Source organism: Peromyscus maniculatus, chromosome 7 (assembly GCF_049852395.1).
Source record: "Peromyscus maniculatus bairdii isolate BWxNUB_F1_BW_parent chromosome 7, HU_Pman_BW_mat_3.1, whole genome shotgun sequence".
Taxonomy (NCBI): domain Eukaryota; kingdom Metazoa; phylum Chordata; class Mammalia; order Rodentia; family Cricetidae; genus Peromyscus; species Peromyscus maniculatus.
In genome coordinates, this window is record NC_134858.1 from 40,984,847 (window position 1) to 41,002,304 (window position 17,458).

General features: G+C 53.6%; 1 protein-coding gene across 7 annotated transcripts; it reads left to right on the plus strand.

Annotated features, from left to right (window-relative positions):
* Positions 1–4,985: 4,985 nt before the first annotated feature.
* On the plus strand, positions 4,986–17,049 carry Mcam (melanoma cell adhesion molecule). Of its 7 annotated transcripts, none has more exons than XM_076576082.1 (16): positions 4,986–5,134; positions 6,893–7,023; positions 7,116–7,323; positions 7,413–7,483; positions 7,579–7,666; positions 9,472–9,651; positions 9,760–9,881; positions 9,993–10,155; positions 10,238–10,356; positions 10,432–10,573; positions 10,718–10,839; positions 10,944–11,085; positions 11,185–11,280; positions 11,407–11,554; positions 11,807–11,954; positions 16,862–17,048. In XM_076576082.1, the coding sequence occupies exons 1-16, from the start codon at positions 5,068–5,070 to the stop codon at positions 16,913–16,915; spliced, it is 2,001 nt and encodes a 666-aa protein (XP_076432197.1). In that variant the 5' UTR covers positions 4,986–5,067; the 3' UTR covers positions 16,916–17,048. The 7 variants fall into 7 exon arrangements, with proteins under 7 accessions (XP_076432197.1, XP_076432199.1, XP_006992827.3 ...); XM_076576084.1 differs by having other exon boundaries at positions 11,837–11,954; positions 16,862–17,047; XM_006992765.4 differs by lacking the exon at positions 16,862–17,048 and adding an exon at positions 12,371–13,550 and having other exon boundaries at positions 11,837–11,954.
* Positions 17,050–17,458: the final 409 nt, after the last annotated feature.

The window sequence follows — 17,458 nt, forward strand, 5'->3', positions numbered from 1 at the left end:
AGACCTCACTGCGTCCAGCTGGACAGGCGCACGCAGGGGAAGCGGCACCTTCTGAGCCAGTCTGGATCCAAATCCCGTGATCTCTACATCTGGAGTTCCTTGATGGCCCAAGCCATCAGGGTACGTAGTCTGGAAAGGCTGCAGGTCGACCTTGACTGTCTTCTTTCTTCTCAAGTCTGCTACCTTAAGATCCCAGCCCCATCCCGTCCCTTTCTGGAAGCTGGCTGAAAGGGGGTGTACCCATGTCCTTCCGAGAACACAGTGGCCAGTAGACCCAGAACGTGATGTGTCCCGATTTCCCATAAGCTCCCCAACAGTGGACCAGCTGGTCTTCGCCTCCGGGACAATGCAAAGTCAAACTTAAGCAGCAGCCCTCTGGGGACATTCCTCCCCCTGGGTGGTGGTATTTGGGAGAGCGGATATGAAACTCCCTGAGGGGGTAGGTATAAACTCTCAGCATCCGGCCTGGGGCCCGGTATCCTTTTTTCTCCAGAACTATGCTAGGGACAGGGAAGTGGGATGAGGGTGTGAGCCCAGAGGCTACGGATCTAGGACTCTACTAGGACAGGATTTGCGCCGCGCGGAGCTGCCGAGCGCCCGCCGCCGGGACCCGGGTGCCTGGGCAGAATCCCGCCCGCGGGGTCCCACTCGGCCCTGGAGCCCAGGGCACAGCCACACCGCAGCACCATTCTCCCCCGGGATCTGCCCCCGCCCTTCGCAGAGGGGTGACCGGACCGACTGAATCACCGGGCGCGCTGGGAAAGACGCGGAGACCGGATTCGGGGTTTCCGGAGAATCCCATAGTCCCCCTCCCAACTCGACCGAGCCGCCTGAGCATTTTTGGTAATGTTTGGGTTGGTGAGCACGGCCGGATGCCCCGCCTCCCGCTCCGCATCCCCCCTGGGCAGGACCTGGGAGCCCGGGGCTGCAGCAGCGCCTTCCCGCCTCGGCTCCTTCTGTGAGAGGAGAGACCCTAGGTTCTGCGAAGCAGCGGGCAGGTGGACTGCCGGAGGCCAGACCCCTAGGGTCAGAGGTGACCAGAGGGCCAGACTGTGGTCTAAGTATTCACAAGGGCTGGGAGCAAGGATGGAAGGGCCATGACCTCTGTCAACAAACCCCAGCCACTACCGCCTTGTTGGTTTTAAGGGTTCCTAGTCTCTAGGAAGTCCCCTGATTCGTTCACATTTATTCCCCACCCCCCAACACTACCGCAAGGAAGGGGCCAAGAGAAGAGGCCGAAGCTCCCAGGGGAGTCCTGGAATGTTGGGATCCTGGGAACGGACCCAGCAGTCCATGGGAAAGCCAGGCGGTGGGAATCCCACCATCCAGCCCCCTCCCCAGGATGAACCACCGGATGCTACAGACCCCAGCTCCCCAACAGCGGGGTTTGGGCCTGTGGAAGTCCCCACCCTAGCCTAAGTCCGGCGCAACCCTAAGGTTCAGTAGGGCAGCTGTGACGCCGACGCCCCTCCTCCACCCTGCTCCAACATAATCCTCCCCTTTGTGTCTCCCCCCTCCCCCTCCCGTGCCTCCCCTTTCTCCGACCCCTGCACAATAGCGCCTTTTGCCGCCTCCAGGGTGGAGATGAACTCACGGTTTTTCCAAGTTTAAAAATAGCTCCTCCCATCCCCCCCCCGAAAGTCACCACCTCCTCCCATGTTGCTGTTGGTGTGCACCCCAAAACAGCCTGCACCTCCTTCCTCCCGCCCTGGGTCAGGTGCGGAGGACATGAGTGAGACTTCGTGTCCGGCCAGAGTAGAGACGGCTTCCCTCCATTCAATTTCTTCCCCCACATCTTCCACCCCACCCCCCAGCATCCGGTTTCCTGGCTTGATGATGTCCTCAACAGCAGTTGGACCCCCACCATCCACCCACCCTGATTTTCCCTCAGCACAGTGTCCTCCCAGAGCAGATCCCCCTATTCTGCAAAGTCTCCTGCTACCCCTCCTGGATCCTGTTTTCTGGCCAGGCTGGGGCGGGGGGGGGGGGGTGTTCCCCAGCCTCTACAGATGCCAAGATTGCTGCCTACCCCCAATCTCCTCATCACAGCTGTAAGCATGTCTTTATCCATTTCCTTCCTCGGCCCAGCCCACCCTTCCCAGCAAGGAGGTGGGGCATCCTTGTCTTTTTACCTCCAACTCGACTCTTCCCCACTTGAATAAGGAATGGAAAACCCCAACTACATGGGGAGTCGGTAGCTGACAGGACATAGGATGGGGACCACTCCCCACCCAGCCTCAGTGTACGGCCTCTCACCTTCCTCTTCTGTTCTCATCTGGTTTCACTCCCTGATGAGCTGGTCTCGGGTGTCTTAGACCAGCTGAAGGCCCTGCATCCACCCACACTGAGCTCTCCGCTCTCCCTTCTCATTCCTAGCTCTTTGAGTCCTCTCCGGGGTCCTGACCCGTCTTTGGTTTGGAATTTCAAAATGCCCCCTTCACAAAAACCATCCCTAAACTGTGTGTCCCTGATCTTTCCCTGCCAGCCCGAGGCTCCGGGCAGCTGCGGCCACCACTTCTTCTTCTTTTTTCATTTTAAAAAGAATTACTATTCTTTTTCTTTTTTAATCTTTAAAAAAATGTCTTATTGGGCTCTTTTTTGATAAAACCCGGTACTTGTAAGGCAAGATAAGTGTTAAGTAAATGTCTTGTGGGATGGAGGTGGGGTGTGCCCTCCCAATGTTGTCCAAACCACTCTTGAACTCAGGCTCGGAGTCTGGGAGTAGCTGACTGCAGCTCGGGTAGCCACCGGTTGGTCAGCTAATGCTGTCTACCTGGCACGTAAATGTTTCGGTTTCGGGGTCTTGTGCTTTTTGTTTTTCCCAATAAGCTAACAGCTGCTGGCATCCATGTCACCAGAAAGATCAAGTTCTCAGGACCTGCCCAACTTCAGACAGAGGTCATCCTCTGTGACCCCAGAGTCCAGAGCAAGCATGAGAAAGGGGTTTGTGCACTGGACACGGATGAGCGTGAAGGTGTTGGCACACTAGGCATTGCCACCGTCCCAATAACCTAGGGGAGATTCCACCAGAGGCGTCCTGCCCTCAGGTTAGTGCAGAATCCAGGGAAGGGATGCCTGTCCCCCTCAGTCTTCAGAGCTCTTCTTTGCAAATGTTAAGACACCCACCGGTGGGTGTCTTCAAACCCCTCACAGGAAAGGAGACACAGAAACTGGGCCACTCATCTCTCAGAACCTGTTACTGCATGGTCTGGCCACAGGGGCCAGGTTTCTTAAAGTACAGTATGTTTGTTTGATTTGGTATGTCCACCCAGGAGGAACGGGATGTCACCCTGGGCTCTAATCCTATTTCCCTTTCACTGCAGAAATGACTCCTTCAATCTCCACCTGGCATCAATCGAAGAGGAAGAATTCAGAATTGACTGTCCTTGGTGGTTAGCTGGCTTTGTTTCCAGGCTGCCAGAAAAGAGAATGATAAGTTAATGATGTTAAATGAAGAAACAGCGTGTGTGGGGGTGTGTGTGCGCGGTGCAGCACTTAGCCTGCCTCGTGAAACAACATCCTTTAGCCATTTCTGCAGAGAAACATGTTTATCTTCCTATTTTGCTCTGAGCCAGGGGCCGGGGTCCATCACTTCACTCTGGAGGGTAGAGCAGGCAGGACCCTCTTCCTCTCTCCCCTCAAGAGCCTAAGCCAGCAGCCTGGCCGGCTTGGCATGGCTCTGGCTGGAGACTAATGGACAGGGGGGAGGGGTCAATGAGACTCTGAAAGATGAGGTTGATGTGGTTTGCCCGTCATCTGAGTCATCAGAAGGCAACCCAGAGCATTCTCTCAAGTCACCTGGCCATTTCTGGTGTTTGCCGCCTCACCCTCCTCGAAGGCTGCTGCCCGCAGGGTCACAGACCACTACCCTAAACCCAGACCCCTCCGACTCCCTGGTGAGAGTCCCAGCAGGTGTGAAACCTTTCCTGAAGCTATGGTGCTGGGGTCTTTTTGTGTCTTAGTTTGAGAGTTCAGAAGACTCAGGGAGAACTTGGGGTTTGGACAGGGGAGGGTCCCTAGGTAGCCTCATGCTGTGTAGGAGACCGTTATCAGGGATCTGCAGCTGATCCCTATCTGACTCCTCCAGCCGCTGAGCCACGACCAGACCAGCCGTGTGAGAGAGCCCAGGGCTGGGTCCAGCAGTAGGCAGGGTCAGCTCTCAAGCATTAGGAGGAACAATAGGTTTCTGGGAGAAAGCTAGGACTTCCACCTCTATTAATACAATAGATTTCTGGGGGGCAAGCTAGGGATGTCCACATCCATTTCCTTTCCTCATTCAGGTGAGGGGAAACAGAGCTGGAGACCAGGTAGGTAGGCATGAAGAGGGTTGGAACAGAATTATCTGGGCCTGGATGTGGACCGTGGGCTTGTGAATTCAGCCCCCTTCCTCCCTTCTCGAGTGTAAGAGGGTCTTGCAGAAACTTGAATATGAAAGAACAACTTAAAAGGCACGGTTTCCAACTCCCCTGCCCCCCTTGACGGCACCTCTAGGTCTGTGGGAGCTGGCACAGTTCTTCTTCCAGGGCTGCCAGGACAGCGGAGACTCTGGAGCTGTGCCAAGCCGGCAGCCGCCGCAGTGAAGCGGTGTTCTAAAAGGCGACCAGGGCCAGCTCCATGTCTCCAAAGCAGGGCAGAGGAGCCTGACCGGGAGGCCCCCATCAGGGACACCGCTCTCCTGTTCCTCTGCCAGAGGGTCCCCGGGGCTACACCCGCTGGTAGTGGCTAAACCCGAGTGAGCGCTGCTACCGCATCCAGGACGGCTCTAAGACGACCGGGCCAGCTTCTTCTGCCGCCTCGGCCAGTCATTTGAGCCTCAGGACACCTGTCATTGCTCCCTCAACCTTTCCAAGCCAGGAGGCTGGGAAGCGGGAGTTGGCCTCCAGGCCGGGATCGGGGCGCAGCTCCCAGCCGGCGCACCCGGGCCCGCCCCCTAGGGCGCGGGGCGGGGGCGGGGGGCTGCGCGGGGCGGGGCCGGGCGGCGCCCGGGGTCCCCTCCCCCGCCCCCCTGACGTCAGCCCCCGACAGCCGCGAGCTCCTCACTTGGCTCTCTCCCTCCGTCGGGGAAGCATGGGGCTGCCCAGGCTGGTCTGCGCCTTCTTGCTCGCCGCCTGCTGCTGCTGTCGCCGCGCCACGGGTGAGATGTGTGTGTATGTGTGTGTGTAGGGGGTGGGGAGGGGGGCGGGGACCGACCCGGGTCCCGCAGGGCCCAGACGTTGAGAGTTGGGGGGGATGTCTTCGACGGAGCCGGAGTGTGCCGGAAATCAGAGCTGGCAGCAAGGTTGAGGCTCTGCACCCAGGCGGGCGCTTCTAGTCTGAGTCCCCGATTCCCAGGCGCCCCGCGTGCGTGCAAGTTCTTTGCCGCGGGTTTGCAGCCTAGGTTCTAGAGTATTCTGGTAACGGACCCAGCCAGGAGGCTGCAGCGGCGAGAGGGAAGGGGTGGGGCCGAGCCTCTGCAGGATTCTGGGGCCGGCCTCCCGCAGGTGCTTGCTCTGGGTCCCCGGGCAGAGAGGCGCGGCTGGGGCGCATCCCCAACCCGTGCATCCCGTGCCCGCCTGTTGCTGGAAAAGACTGTTTCCCTTGCCGGAGGGGGGCGCCGACCCCTCCCCCTCCGCCTGGGCCTCAAGCCAGCTTGGAGGTGAGCGAGGGAGGAGGGACGGTGGCTTCTGCTCCGGCTGGGCGTTGGCAAGGGCAGTGGCGGGTGGTGTGGGTCGCCTCGTGCCTCCCGGTTTGACGGGATCACCGGGGGACAGACGATGAGTGGATAAGTTCTACAATAGAAACAGCTTCTGTTAAGGACTAGAGTCCGATGAAGAGTGCCTGGGCACCTCGGAGCTTTTTTTTTTTTTTTTTTTTTTTTTTTAGCTATCTCTAGACGGGCGCTCCTAGGTCCGGGCTTCCCTTGCATGGCCCGCAGCGGTGTCGCGTGTTATTCTTGGCTCCTTATCCCGTCCCAGCCACTGGTCGGGCAGGGGAAGGGGAGGGCTGGGCATTACCCACTTCTCTGGCCTCTTGCCCAGTGCCAGCCTTGTCCCTGGGGTACTCCAGTCTAGTGCCTCCCAGTCTGACCTTATTTCTGGGGAAAGGGCTAAAGCCAGCTAGGCAGCTGCAGCCAGCAAACCCAGCCTCACTCTGCCCTGCTGGCTCTCAGAAACCAGATTCCAAGGTTCCTGCTCTTGGTTGAAGACCACCCTCCAGTCTGGAAGCCACACAAGCTAGGCATCCTAGTGTCCAGCCAGATTGTGTCCAGTGACATCACCTTCTCAAAGGGCTGGCAGCGTGCTGGCACCGCTGACGTCACTCCTGCCCACTCTTTGGTTCTTGACCTAACCCCTGGGGGAGATTCTGACCCCTCTGTACTTGGATGGGGGTCTTCAGATTGTATTGCAATGTTCCTTGACATGCTACTTCAGGAGTATGAATGGTAGCCTCTGGCCAGAGCTGGCCCACCGTGTCTTCCGGAGGATTTGGGGGGCAGAGGGTAGAATAGTGACGTCTTCCCTGGGGAGGTGGGGACACAAAGGAGCCTGTTGTGCCCCAGCCTGGCACATGCCTTGCATTCTCATAGTCTGAGCTCACCAGGACTAGGAAGGGGGCCCAGGAGCAAAGGGGCCTTCCTCTTGGCCCATAGCCCATGTTCCCCTTATCGGACTCTCCGCCAGTTTCTTTTAAGGAGTACCCAGTCACTTTATGCTCCAGTCCATATTCCACTGGGAGAGATCTGACCCAGGTTGGGGTGAGGGTATGGTGACGTTGAAGGTAGAGAGAGGGCAGGGCCCTTTCCAGACCCTTAAGAGTAGAACAGCTGCAGTGAGCCAGGAGAGGAGAGGGGACAGGACAGGATGGAGCAGCTGGAGCTGACAAAGCTGCTGGGCACGCTCTTCCCCCTGCCCAGGTGTGCCAGGAGAGGAAAAACAGCCTGCACCCACACCAGAACCGGTGGAGGTGGAAGTGGGCGGCACAGCCCTTCTCAAGTGTGGCCCCTCGCATTCCTCTGGCAACTTCAGCCATGTGGACTGGTTTTTGGTGAGTGCCTGGGCTTTGAAGGGTGGGCGGCAGTAAGTGGGAAGCGCTGTCCCTCCGGTGGGTCGCTCACCTCTTCTGTTCCTTGCCCTCAGATTCACAAGGAGAGGCAGATCCCCATTTTCCGTGTGCACCAGGGCCAGGGCCAGAGTGAACCCGGGGAATATGAGCACCGCCTTAGCCTCCAGGACTCAGGGGCTACTCTGGCCCTGAGTCAAGTCACTCCCCACGATGAGCGGATGTTCCTGTGTAAGAGCAAGCGGCCACGGCTCCTGGATCACTACACTGAGCTTCAAGTCTTCAGTGAGTGCCCTTTCATTCCTGCCTTCAGGGTGGGGTGGACCAGGTAAAGATGAGTCTCCATGTCTCTGTTCATTTCCCTTCTGTCGTAGAAGCTCCAGAAGAGCCGACCATCCAGGCCAATGTCGTGGGCATCCACGTGGACAGGCAAGAGCTTAGGGAGGTGAGATGCCGTAGGTCAAGTGATGGTGAACAGGGGCTAAGCTGGGGCAGAGGGGGTTGTCAGAAGCAAGGAGACTCCCATCCTGTCCTCTTTAGGTTGCTACCTGTGTGGGGAGGAATGGGTACCCCATTCCTCAAGTCATCTGGTACAAGAATGGTCGGCCCCTGCAAGAGGAGGAGAACCGTGAGTAGCCCCTTACCACTTAGGCTCTGGAGGACCACCTAGCATGTTCTTTTAGAAATTTTATTGAAACAAACAAAAGAACCATACAGGTGATGTTGAATAATTCAGACTGTAGGCTCAGTTAGTAGCACCGGTTGCATCTGCAGAGGACCCAGGCCAGTTCTCAGCATCCACATGACAGCTCACAACCACCCACAAGTCCAGTTCCAGGGAATCTGATGGCTTCTTTTGACCTCCAAGGGCAGAAGGCATGCACGCAGTACACATACACTCATTCAGGCAAAATGTTAATGCACATAAAAAATAGTTACAAAAATTCTGTACTTATTTACTTGTATTTTAGTATGAGTGCCTCTGAATGTATACCTGCATGCCAGAAAGGGCATCAGATCCTATTATAGATAGTTGCTGGGACTCGAACTCAGGACCTCTCAAAGAGCAGCCAGTGCTCTTAACCCCTGGGCCATCTCTCCAGCCCCCCCCCCCCAAAAAAAAAGGTTGTTTTTTTGTTGTTTTGTTTTTCCAAGACAGAGTTTCTCTGTGTAGTTTTGGTGCCTGTCCTGGATCTTGCTCTGTAGACCAGGCTAGCCTCGATCTGTCTGGCTCTGCCTCCCAAGTGCTGGGATTAAAGTCATGCGCGTGCGCCGCCACCACCCGGCACAAAAAAAGTTGTTAAAGGATAAAATTTAGGCTATAAACAAGCTAGGAATTTCTTTCTGGTCAACTCCACCCAGAAGTGACTGTTACTTTCTTTCATTCCTATTTCTGTGTCTATCACAAACAAATGTTTGCTACATTGTAGAGGTTTTCACGTGGAAACAGGAACCCATGCAACTCAGGCTGGCTTTTAAAACTGGTGATGCTCTACCTGTCTCCCAAGTGCTGGGATTCTATGCATGTACCACCACTCCTGGCTCAAGGCTTACATTTTGTATGGTTTTGGTTTGGCTTGGTTTTTCAAGACAGAGTTTCTCTGTGTAACAGTCCTGGCTGTCCTGGAACTCGCTTTGTAGACCAGGCTGGCCTTAAATTCACAGAGATCTGCCAGCTTCTGCCTCCTGAGTGCTGAGATTAAAGGTGTGTGCCACTACCACCTGGCAAGGCTTGTGCTTTTTACAGTCTCAACCAGGGGTGATTTTTTGCATACATACCAGTCTGGGGGATACTTGGCAGTGTCTGGGGGCATTAGTGGGTGTCACAAACACAGAGGCTGCTATTGGCATCTGGTAGGTAGAGGTAAAAAATATAGCTCAGCATCCTAAAATGCACAAGGTGGCCCCACCACAAAGAATTAATTCTGGTCCAAAACATCAATAGTGCTGAGCCTGAAGAAGCCCTGACCTTAGTGGTAATTTGGGAACACATCCTTTTTGTAATGTTTCCAGGCCAGTCTGTTCAGATGGAGCCATTTTGCTTCCTGTTGTCGTACTGAATATAATGCGGTTGTTACCATTCTCCTGATAGCACTTAATGTCTCAATTTTTCTTCACTTTGGACTTCTGTTTTGGATTCTGAGGCTTGAACCTAAAGCCTTACACATGCTAAGAACATGCTCTACCACGAAGCCTTTGGACTGACTCCATTTTCCTTGGTCTCTGGGGTGATCCTGGCGCACATCCTTGTGTATGCGCTCAGGTGCAAATGCCTTTGTAGGGTAGATAGCAAGCAGTAAAAGTGCTGGGTGGCAGGGTTACCAGTTCGTATTTGGCCATGGGCCTCTCCCTGAGAGATCTCCCCGCTGATCCCCAGGAGTGGCTTGCGGGGAGGGGGTGCTGAGGGCAAGCCTTGCTTCCCCTCCTGCCCAGGTGTTCAGATCCAGTCATCCCAGATCGTGGAGTCCAGTGGCTTGTACACCCTGCAGAGTGTTCTGAACGCACAGCTAGTCAAGGAAGACAAAGATGCCCGGTTTTACTGCGAACTCAGCTACCGGCTCCCCAGTGGGAACCGCATGAAGGAGTCTAAGGAGGTCACCGTCCCTGTCTTCTGTAAGTGTTGACTAGCTCTTCTGGTTTGGCGGGGTGGACCTGCTGGTCCCTCTGCATCAAATTCAGGGCCAGTTCTTGGGCTGAGAGCCTTCCACTTTGTCTGCACAGACCCTGCAGAAAAAGTGTGGGTGGAGGTAGAGCCCATGGGACTGCTGAAGGAAGGAGATCATGTGAAAATCCGATGTCTGACTGACGGCAACCCTCAGCCCCACTTCACTATCAACAAGCAGGTTCGGAGGGCTCCGTGCTGGGTGCGTGGAAGGTGCACAAGGGTACAGGCAAAGAGGCCGACCCGGCAGCTGGAGGCATCGGCTCACCCTCGCCCTTTTGTGCTCTCCCAGAACTCCAGCACTGGGGAGATGGAGGAGGAGGCCACTGATGAAAACGGTATCCTCTTCCTGGAGCCCGCCCAGAAGCAACACAGTGGCCTCTACCAGTGTCAGAGCCTGGACTTGGAAACTATGGTCACCCTATCAAGTGACCTCCAGGAGCTGCTAGTGAACTGTGAGGCACTCGGGTGGGTTCAGCCTGGGGCAGGAGGGAACTGGTGGTCCTGCCCAGGCTGACACTTTGGCTATGCCTCCAGATGTGTCTGATGTCCGAGTGAATCCAGCCGCCCCTGAAGCCCAGGAAGGCGACAGCCTCACACTGACCTGCGAGGCAGAGAGTAACCAGGACCTTGAGTTCGAGTGGCTGAGAGACAAGGTACCGGGATGCTTTGGGACTGTGGGCAAGAGCTTGCTTCTTCTCAGATCCCCTGACCCCATGTCTCACCCCTAGACAGGCCAGCGACTGGGAAAGGGACCTGTTCTCCAGCTAAACAACTTGAAACGGGAAGCAGGGGGCCGTTACCTCTGCATGGCATCCGTTCCTAATGTTCCTGGCTTGAACCGTACACAGCTGGTCAGCGTGGGCATTTTTGGTGAGGCCCTTTGTATAGTGATCAGGTCACCAGAGTTGGGTGCTTTTGAGCTGTTGGAGGTCAAAAAAGTCAGCTGGCACCCTGGGAACTGTGGTGGGAAGTAGAAGCAGGGTATCTGGGGGCCTAATCCTTTCCTCCCCCAAGGGCCCCCGTGGATGGCATTAAAGGAGAGGAAGGTGTGGGCGCACGAGAATGCAGCACTGAACCTGTCTTGTGAGGCTTCAGGACATCCTCAGCCCACCATCTCCTGGAGTGTCAATGGCTCGGTGAGAAGGCGTGGTTTATCTTCCCCGTTCCCTTAATCCCTGCCTAGGCTTTGAGGCCACGGCCGGAGATCCTCCCACTCTTTGAGCTGCCCATTTACTTCCAGGCCACGGAATGGAACCCAGATCCACAGACAGTAGTGAGCACCCTGAATGTCCTTGTGACCCCAGAGCTGCTGGAGACAGGTGCAAAATGTACAGCCTCCAACTCCCTGGGCTCAAATACCACCATTATCATCCTCAAGCTAGGTGAGAACTGCCTCCCTGCAGAGGACCGCAGGGGCATGCCCAGGCGCGGGCATTAACGTGCGCTTCTACTAACCCCCCCCCCTCCCCTCTGCCTCCTAGTCACTTTAACCACCCTCACACCTGACTTCAGCCAAACCACTGGCCTCAGCACCTCCACAGTTAGTCCTCACACAAGAGCCAACAGCACCTCCACAGGTAAGCCAGGCCTGTGCCAGGGCGCCCATTCTGCCCGTCTGTCACCCTGGGCTGGATAGGGTGGGGCAGCGACAGCAGTGTGGCAGCCTGGGGCAGGGAGTGACGACAAGTGTCTTTGTCGGACAGAGAAAAAGCTGCCGCCGCCGGAGAGCAAAGGTGTGGTCATTGTGGCTGTGATCGTGTGCATCTTGGTCCTTGCTGTACTGGGCGCTACCCTCTATTTCTTCTACAAGAAGGGCAAACTGCCGTGTGGACGCTCAGGAAAACAAGAGATGTAAGCCGGGCTCATGGCCCCTCCCCCCTCCCCATTTTCGGCTGCCCAGCTTGCTACCTCCTAAGGGACCTCCCCTGCCGACCTGGTGCCCACTTACCCCTTGAGAGCAGAAACTGGACCTTTTTTTTTACTGCCCACTGCCCAGCTTCCGTCCGTCAACCACACCTCCTTGAATCCTCCCTTCCTGAGCTGGCCCCCCGAGTCCACGAGTACCCCTCCCACGAGGCCCTCCCCCCCTTCCCTTGGCCCCAGGTTGCCAACCTCTCACCTCCCTCCTCCCAGCACGCTGCCCCCGACTCGTAAGAGTGAATTTGTAGTTGAAGTTAAGTCAGATAAGCTCCCAGAAGAGATGGCTCTCCTACAGGGCGGCAGCGGTGACAAGAGGGCTCCAGGAGACCAGGTAGGAGGCAGCTCCTGAGGCCAGGGCCTGACCCACCCCCTCAGGAACTGGGGGAAGTGGGCTAATGGTACCTGTTGGCACACACTAACTTTCTGTCCTTCCTCCTTGGTTAGAGGTGGGGAGCAGGCCCATCCTGCCTTCTATTACTGACACTGACTGGCAGGCCAAGGCGAGTGGTGGAGGGACCCTGGAGAGAGACAGAGCCAAGCCCCACCCCACCTTTTTCTAAAAGTGTAGCGTCTCTCCCACTGCAGACTCAGCTGGGGGACTTCTGTCTCTTCTCGTCCCTTCCCACTTCCGCTGGCCGCCTCAAGGCTGCTGCAGATTCACCAGCTCTGCTTCCCTCCCTCCTGGTGCTCAGGCTGTGAACCTGCCGGCTCTTCATGTTCTGGTTACTTCTCTCTACCCATTTTCAGGGAGAGAAATACATCGATCTGAGGCATTAGCTGACTCACCAAAGTTTCCTGCTCCCTGCTCAGTCTTCACCCCAAGCTAAAGCCTCCAGAGGGACAGCAGGGAAGACCCCTACTCAGGTTCCCTACAGACCAGGTCCAGAGAGCCAAGAGATGGGACAAGAGCCATTTGGAGGATCTCATTTGGCCACAGAGGCCTGGTTTTGGAGACCCAAGTCCTCCTTTGTGTCCACTGAGTGATGCTTATCCCAAGTGACTGGGGGCCTCAGTCTTCCAGGAGTGGGGAGGGTTATTTTATTTTATTTTTTTTCATTTTTTGAGACAGGGTTTCTCTGTGTAGCTTTTGGTGCCTGTCCTGGATCTCACTCTGTAGACCAGGCTGGCCTTGAACTCACAGAGATCTGCCTGGCTCTGCCTCCCGAGTGCTGGGATTAAAGGCATGCACCACACGGCCCGGCTATTTTTTTTTTTTTCCCTTACACAGCCAATGGTTGCGGATCCATCTCCTGCCATCAGCTGAGTGGGCTCTCGGAGCCGTGTTCTCTCCTCACAGGCTGTCTTTGTGCTAGTTGTATCATGTGATCCGGGACCTGGGCATGTGGTCACATGCACTGTTCACACTGGTCCTTGAGAGAACCCCACCATCCAGAGGCAGCTGCAGCACTGCTTCTGGACTTTCCTGCCTGCTGCTCTTTCAGGGTCTTTTGGGATATTTTTCCTTTGGGCAGAAGTCATGGATTGGTGGTAATCCTTCAGATATATCCCTGAGTAAGGAAGCACTGTTCTGTTTGTTTGTGTGTTTTGGAGTGAAGACTACTTACTGAGCCCAAGCTTCCTGCATTCCCTCGGTGGGAAATGGGAGACTGAAAGACAAGAGTGGGACAGAGAGGAGGTCTACTGTTTATAGGGATTAAGCTTAGAGGTTTATTAGTACCAGATTTCTACATGGGAGCTTATGGGTCCAGATCTGAAGAGTCCAAGTGGGAGAATGGTACTTAGAAATGAAAACTTGGCCTGGCAAGAGTTTTTGGGGGTATGTGTGCATCTGTGAGAGTGTGTGTGTGTGTATACATACATACATATACACATTATATATATATATATGGTTTTGTCTGTAAATTTGCAAATGTTTCCTTTTATATGTTATGTATGTTAGAAAAATAAAGTGTTATTTGTCCCCAAAGCATGATGCCATTTTCCATTCATCATGGATGATAGGCTCTCAAAAGACTGTCGTCCCTTTACCTCTAGAGCATCCAGAGCTGAGCAGCATGCTGCTAAATGCTAACTGGCAGCAACCCCCTCCCCATCCCCTGCACACCGCTGTTAGTCTCAAATCTGCCCTCCCTGTGTATTACCCCCTAGCCCCAGATGAGCCAGAACTCAAGTGTGCTACAACAAAAGAAATTTTATTTAAAAATATTTTTTTTTTACAGACATGGGTGCTTGAAAAAGCTCTTTAGTTAACTGTATGGAAATGAAAAAAATTAATAAATAACATTAGTATAACAGACCTCTAATTAGTATAACAGACCTCTACACATCAGTACACTGGCAAAACAACATGGACTTGAGAGAATTGAGTCTTAAAGCTCCACTACTCTGCAGGAGTATTTACCTCTGTCTGCTCTTTATAGGAGAGTGATTAAATACTGCTAATAGAAATCTTTTTATATTAATGACATTTAAAAAATAGTCCACGAGAATCTCACCTAAGTGTGTTTTGTTCTCTTAACACTGATATACAAACTGGGACTCTATTCTGGGGAAAAGTTCTCTCTTGCCCCACCCAAGTCAAGAATTTTAAGATCTTGAATGAGGAGGACCTTAAGAACTATTTCTACCCCCACTCTTTGTTAGCTACAGGCAGGGGAGAAACAGGGCAAGGGAGGTAAGAAACCTAAGGGTTGAAACCTGCGACAGTATTAGTGAAAGGTTTCCGGGTCCCACGGCCCCTCCCCGGGAGCAAGCAGACCCTTTGGAGGAGGGTACCAGCCACTTACTGCTTTAAGGTTGGAGCCTTCAAATGAAAGCCACGTCTGAGGAGAGGCAGGAGGTTGAAGCTGGCTCCAGATCCAGCAAAATGAAAAGACAACAAATGAACCATCTCCCCTTCCCGGGAGAGTCCCTCTCAGCTCCACTAGGCAGGGCACTGTTACCAGGAGGCTTCATGAGCAGGGCATCTAGAACAGAGGAACACTAACGGCTGCCTGGGACCAGCCAAGTGATGCCAGGAGAAAATGCTGCTCTTTTCCAATGAAGCCTCGTGGCAGAGGAAGGAGACTACAGGCACCTATGTGCCACCTCTCCAGCCAGACATCCTTGTCCCCAAGACTCTCGGGCTAAAGATACTCAAGGTAGAGGAGCTCAGACTCTGGTATTTCCATATTAAGTCCTAAAATGCAGCCTGGGATACAGCGCTGCCTTAGAAAGGCACAAAACATTTGGCTTTTTTTTTTTTTTCAGTGTGCTAAAAATTGTTTTGTTTTGAATAAAGGAAAAAGATATATAAGGTTAAAAATCCCAAGTCAGCACAGCCAGAAAGCAGATGTAGGAGGTACCTTACAGCTGCCATGCCCAGCATGTCTCAGCAGAGGTCAGACTTCCCACTTAAGGGTGCTGAGGAGGCGGTCAGAGGCCGGCTCCTCTCATGTGCATTGCAGGCAGGCTCACTAGCCCAGAGAGCAGGGGAGAGGCCGAGAGAGAGAGCTCAGGGCCTGTCATCCTCTTACCACTTCCAGACAGCCAGAACATGGTCACCCTTCTCCACTACTGGGTGAGAGGTAGTGGGGAAGGAGCAACCCAGGCACTGCACCACACCCCCCATTCTGGGCCTATGTGGGGAGGCAGTGTGAGCCTGAGGAGCTGTACACAGCATGCATTGAGCAATCTTCTCTGGCCTCCATTCTGTTTTAGAGGGAAGGAAAATTGGAGTTTGCATCTCACATTCAGTTGTGGGACTGAATCAGGACTGCAGGGCCAGGTGATCACAACTCAGGGCTGATTTGTTCAGCTGCCAAATCAGTAGATCTGAGGCTGGCACTCAGCCTGGGCTCTGTGCAAGACAAGGAGTGGTCAGCCACATTTTTCTCAAGCACTAAAACAGGGAAGAGGCTGCAAGATCTCCAAGCAGCTGTTGGTCGGCAGCTGGCCCTTCCCCATGGTGCTCTTCATCAGGCACAAAACAATGTGTAGGGCCCTCCCTATCCCTATTTCTCCATCTCTTAAGTCTTGTGCTACTTACTAGAACCAAGAAACACTGGTATTTTGCCTTGCAACTAACCCAGATTTCCTGGGACACTGAAGGCACATGGCACTACTATCCCCCTCGCCTTCATTCAGGAGCCTAGACTAGACATCAAATGCAAAATCTTGTGATCTGCTCTTGCCCTTCCTGTGTGCCTCAATGTGTATCTTTGGATTAGTAGGTTACTTCTGTGTATACCAAAGGACTTGAATATTTAGAAGTTAAAAGCAGGGTAGTATGTATGATATGCCTTAAAACGCAGGGCAGGCTCTAAGATGGGATTCCAAAGATCCAGGCAAGCAGAAGCCCAGTTTTACTCCCCCACCCCCACCCCAACAACAACAACAACAAAACCCAACCCAAACAAACAAAAAACCACCACACTTATTACAGGACTAGAGAAAAAGCAACCAGACAGGGAAGATACAGGTAGCTTGTCTAAGGAGCTCACAGAACAAGCTCAATTCGACACCAAAAATATCTGGATCCTGGCGAATGTCTCAATGGTGCCTAGGAAAGCAGAGCTAGGAACATCACTGCAGGCTCCCTCACAGAAAGACAAACAAAGAAGAGGGATGTAGGAGACTGGTCAAGAGCCCAGAGAGTGAACAGGTATTCAGCACTAAAACCAGAAGAGAGCCAAGCCTAAAGGCAGTAGCTACAGCTAAGATCTGCACTTTAAGGAATGCGGAAGAGGACTGGAGGGTGAATGGAGGCTACGAAATGCCACCCAAGGACAGACTGGGGAAAGTCATCTTGGGTGCCAAGACTCTAAGGAGAACAAAAGGAAAGATAATAGTGACTATGAGTAAGTTAAAAATAGGGGTTTCCAGCTGGGTGGTGGTGGTGGTGCCGCCAGTGATGGCACACGCTTTTAATCCCAATACTCCAGAGGCAGAGGCAGGGGGATCTCTGAGTTCAAGGCCAGCCTGATCTCCAGAGCGAGTTCCAGGACAGCCAGGGCTATACAGAGGAACCCTGTACTCGAAAAGCCAACAAAAGGCAGGGGATGGGGGTATTTCTTCCACTTCCCAGATGAACAGCAGAACAGAAACTATGCAACTGTGCTTCCCGTGTGGAAGTTCCTTTGCATATCTCTTCTCGGAAGCTCCCAGTCTGCCACAATATCTCTGTTCTCCCTGTAAGGTCCATTGGGAGTCTGAACTCTCAAATCAATATTTTCGCTGAGTATATTCTGCCTTAAGGATATAACCTAAGTATTACTGTCTTCTGCTCCTTGACTGCAGGCACAATGTGACCAGGTATCTCATGTTCCTGCCTCCATGACTTTCCCGCAATGAAAGAGTGCACCTTCAAACTGTCAGACATAAAGAAAACTACAGCGGAAGAACCCAAAGGCCCCTTGGCAGGGAAACCACTCTATCAGTTAATTCGCACTTGAAGAGAGCATCTCCACTCATGCACCAAATGGTGTTGCTGCGTTCCCTGTTGCTGGAAATGAAGAGGAGAAAATATTCTCCATGAACATGCAAGACATTCATAGAGTCCAGTCTAGTCTTCACCTTGCAATGTATCTGAGGCTGGCCTAAAATTCCTAAATCTACTTCTACCTTTCAGGAGCTGAAAAACAGGCTTGCTCCATGAGTTCTAGCTTGGTGAACAGATCCCCTCAGGAGAAACAGCCCAGTACAGACTCCCTCAGGGTGCCTGGTCTGGCCCATGGAATCAGTAGACAGGTTTAACTTTCTCCTGTTCTTTCCAAGAATTATTGAACTATTCTGAAGAACCACATTCACTGTAAGAAGATCAAGTGAACTGAAGAACAAGGGTACCTATTTTGAAGTCATGTATACCAATATGCTGTGAAGTAGGAGGAGGGACGA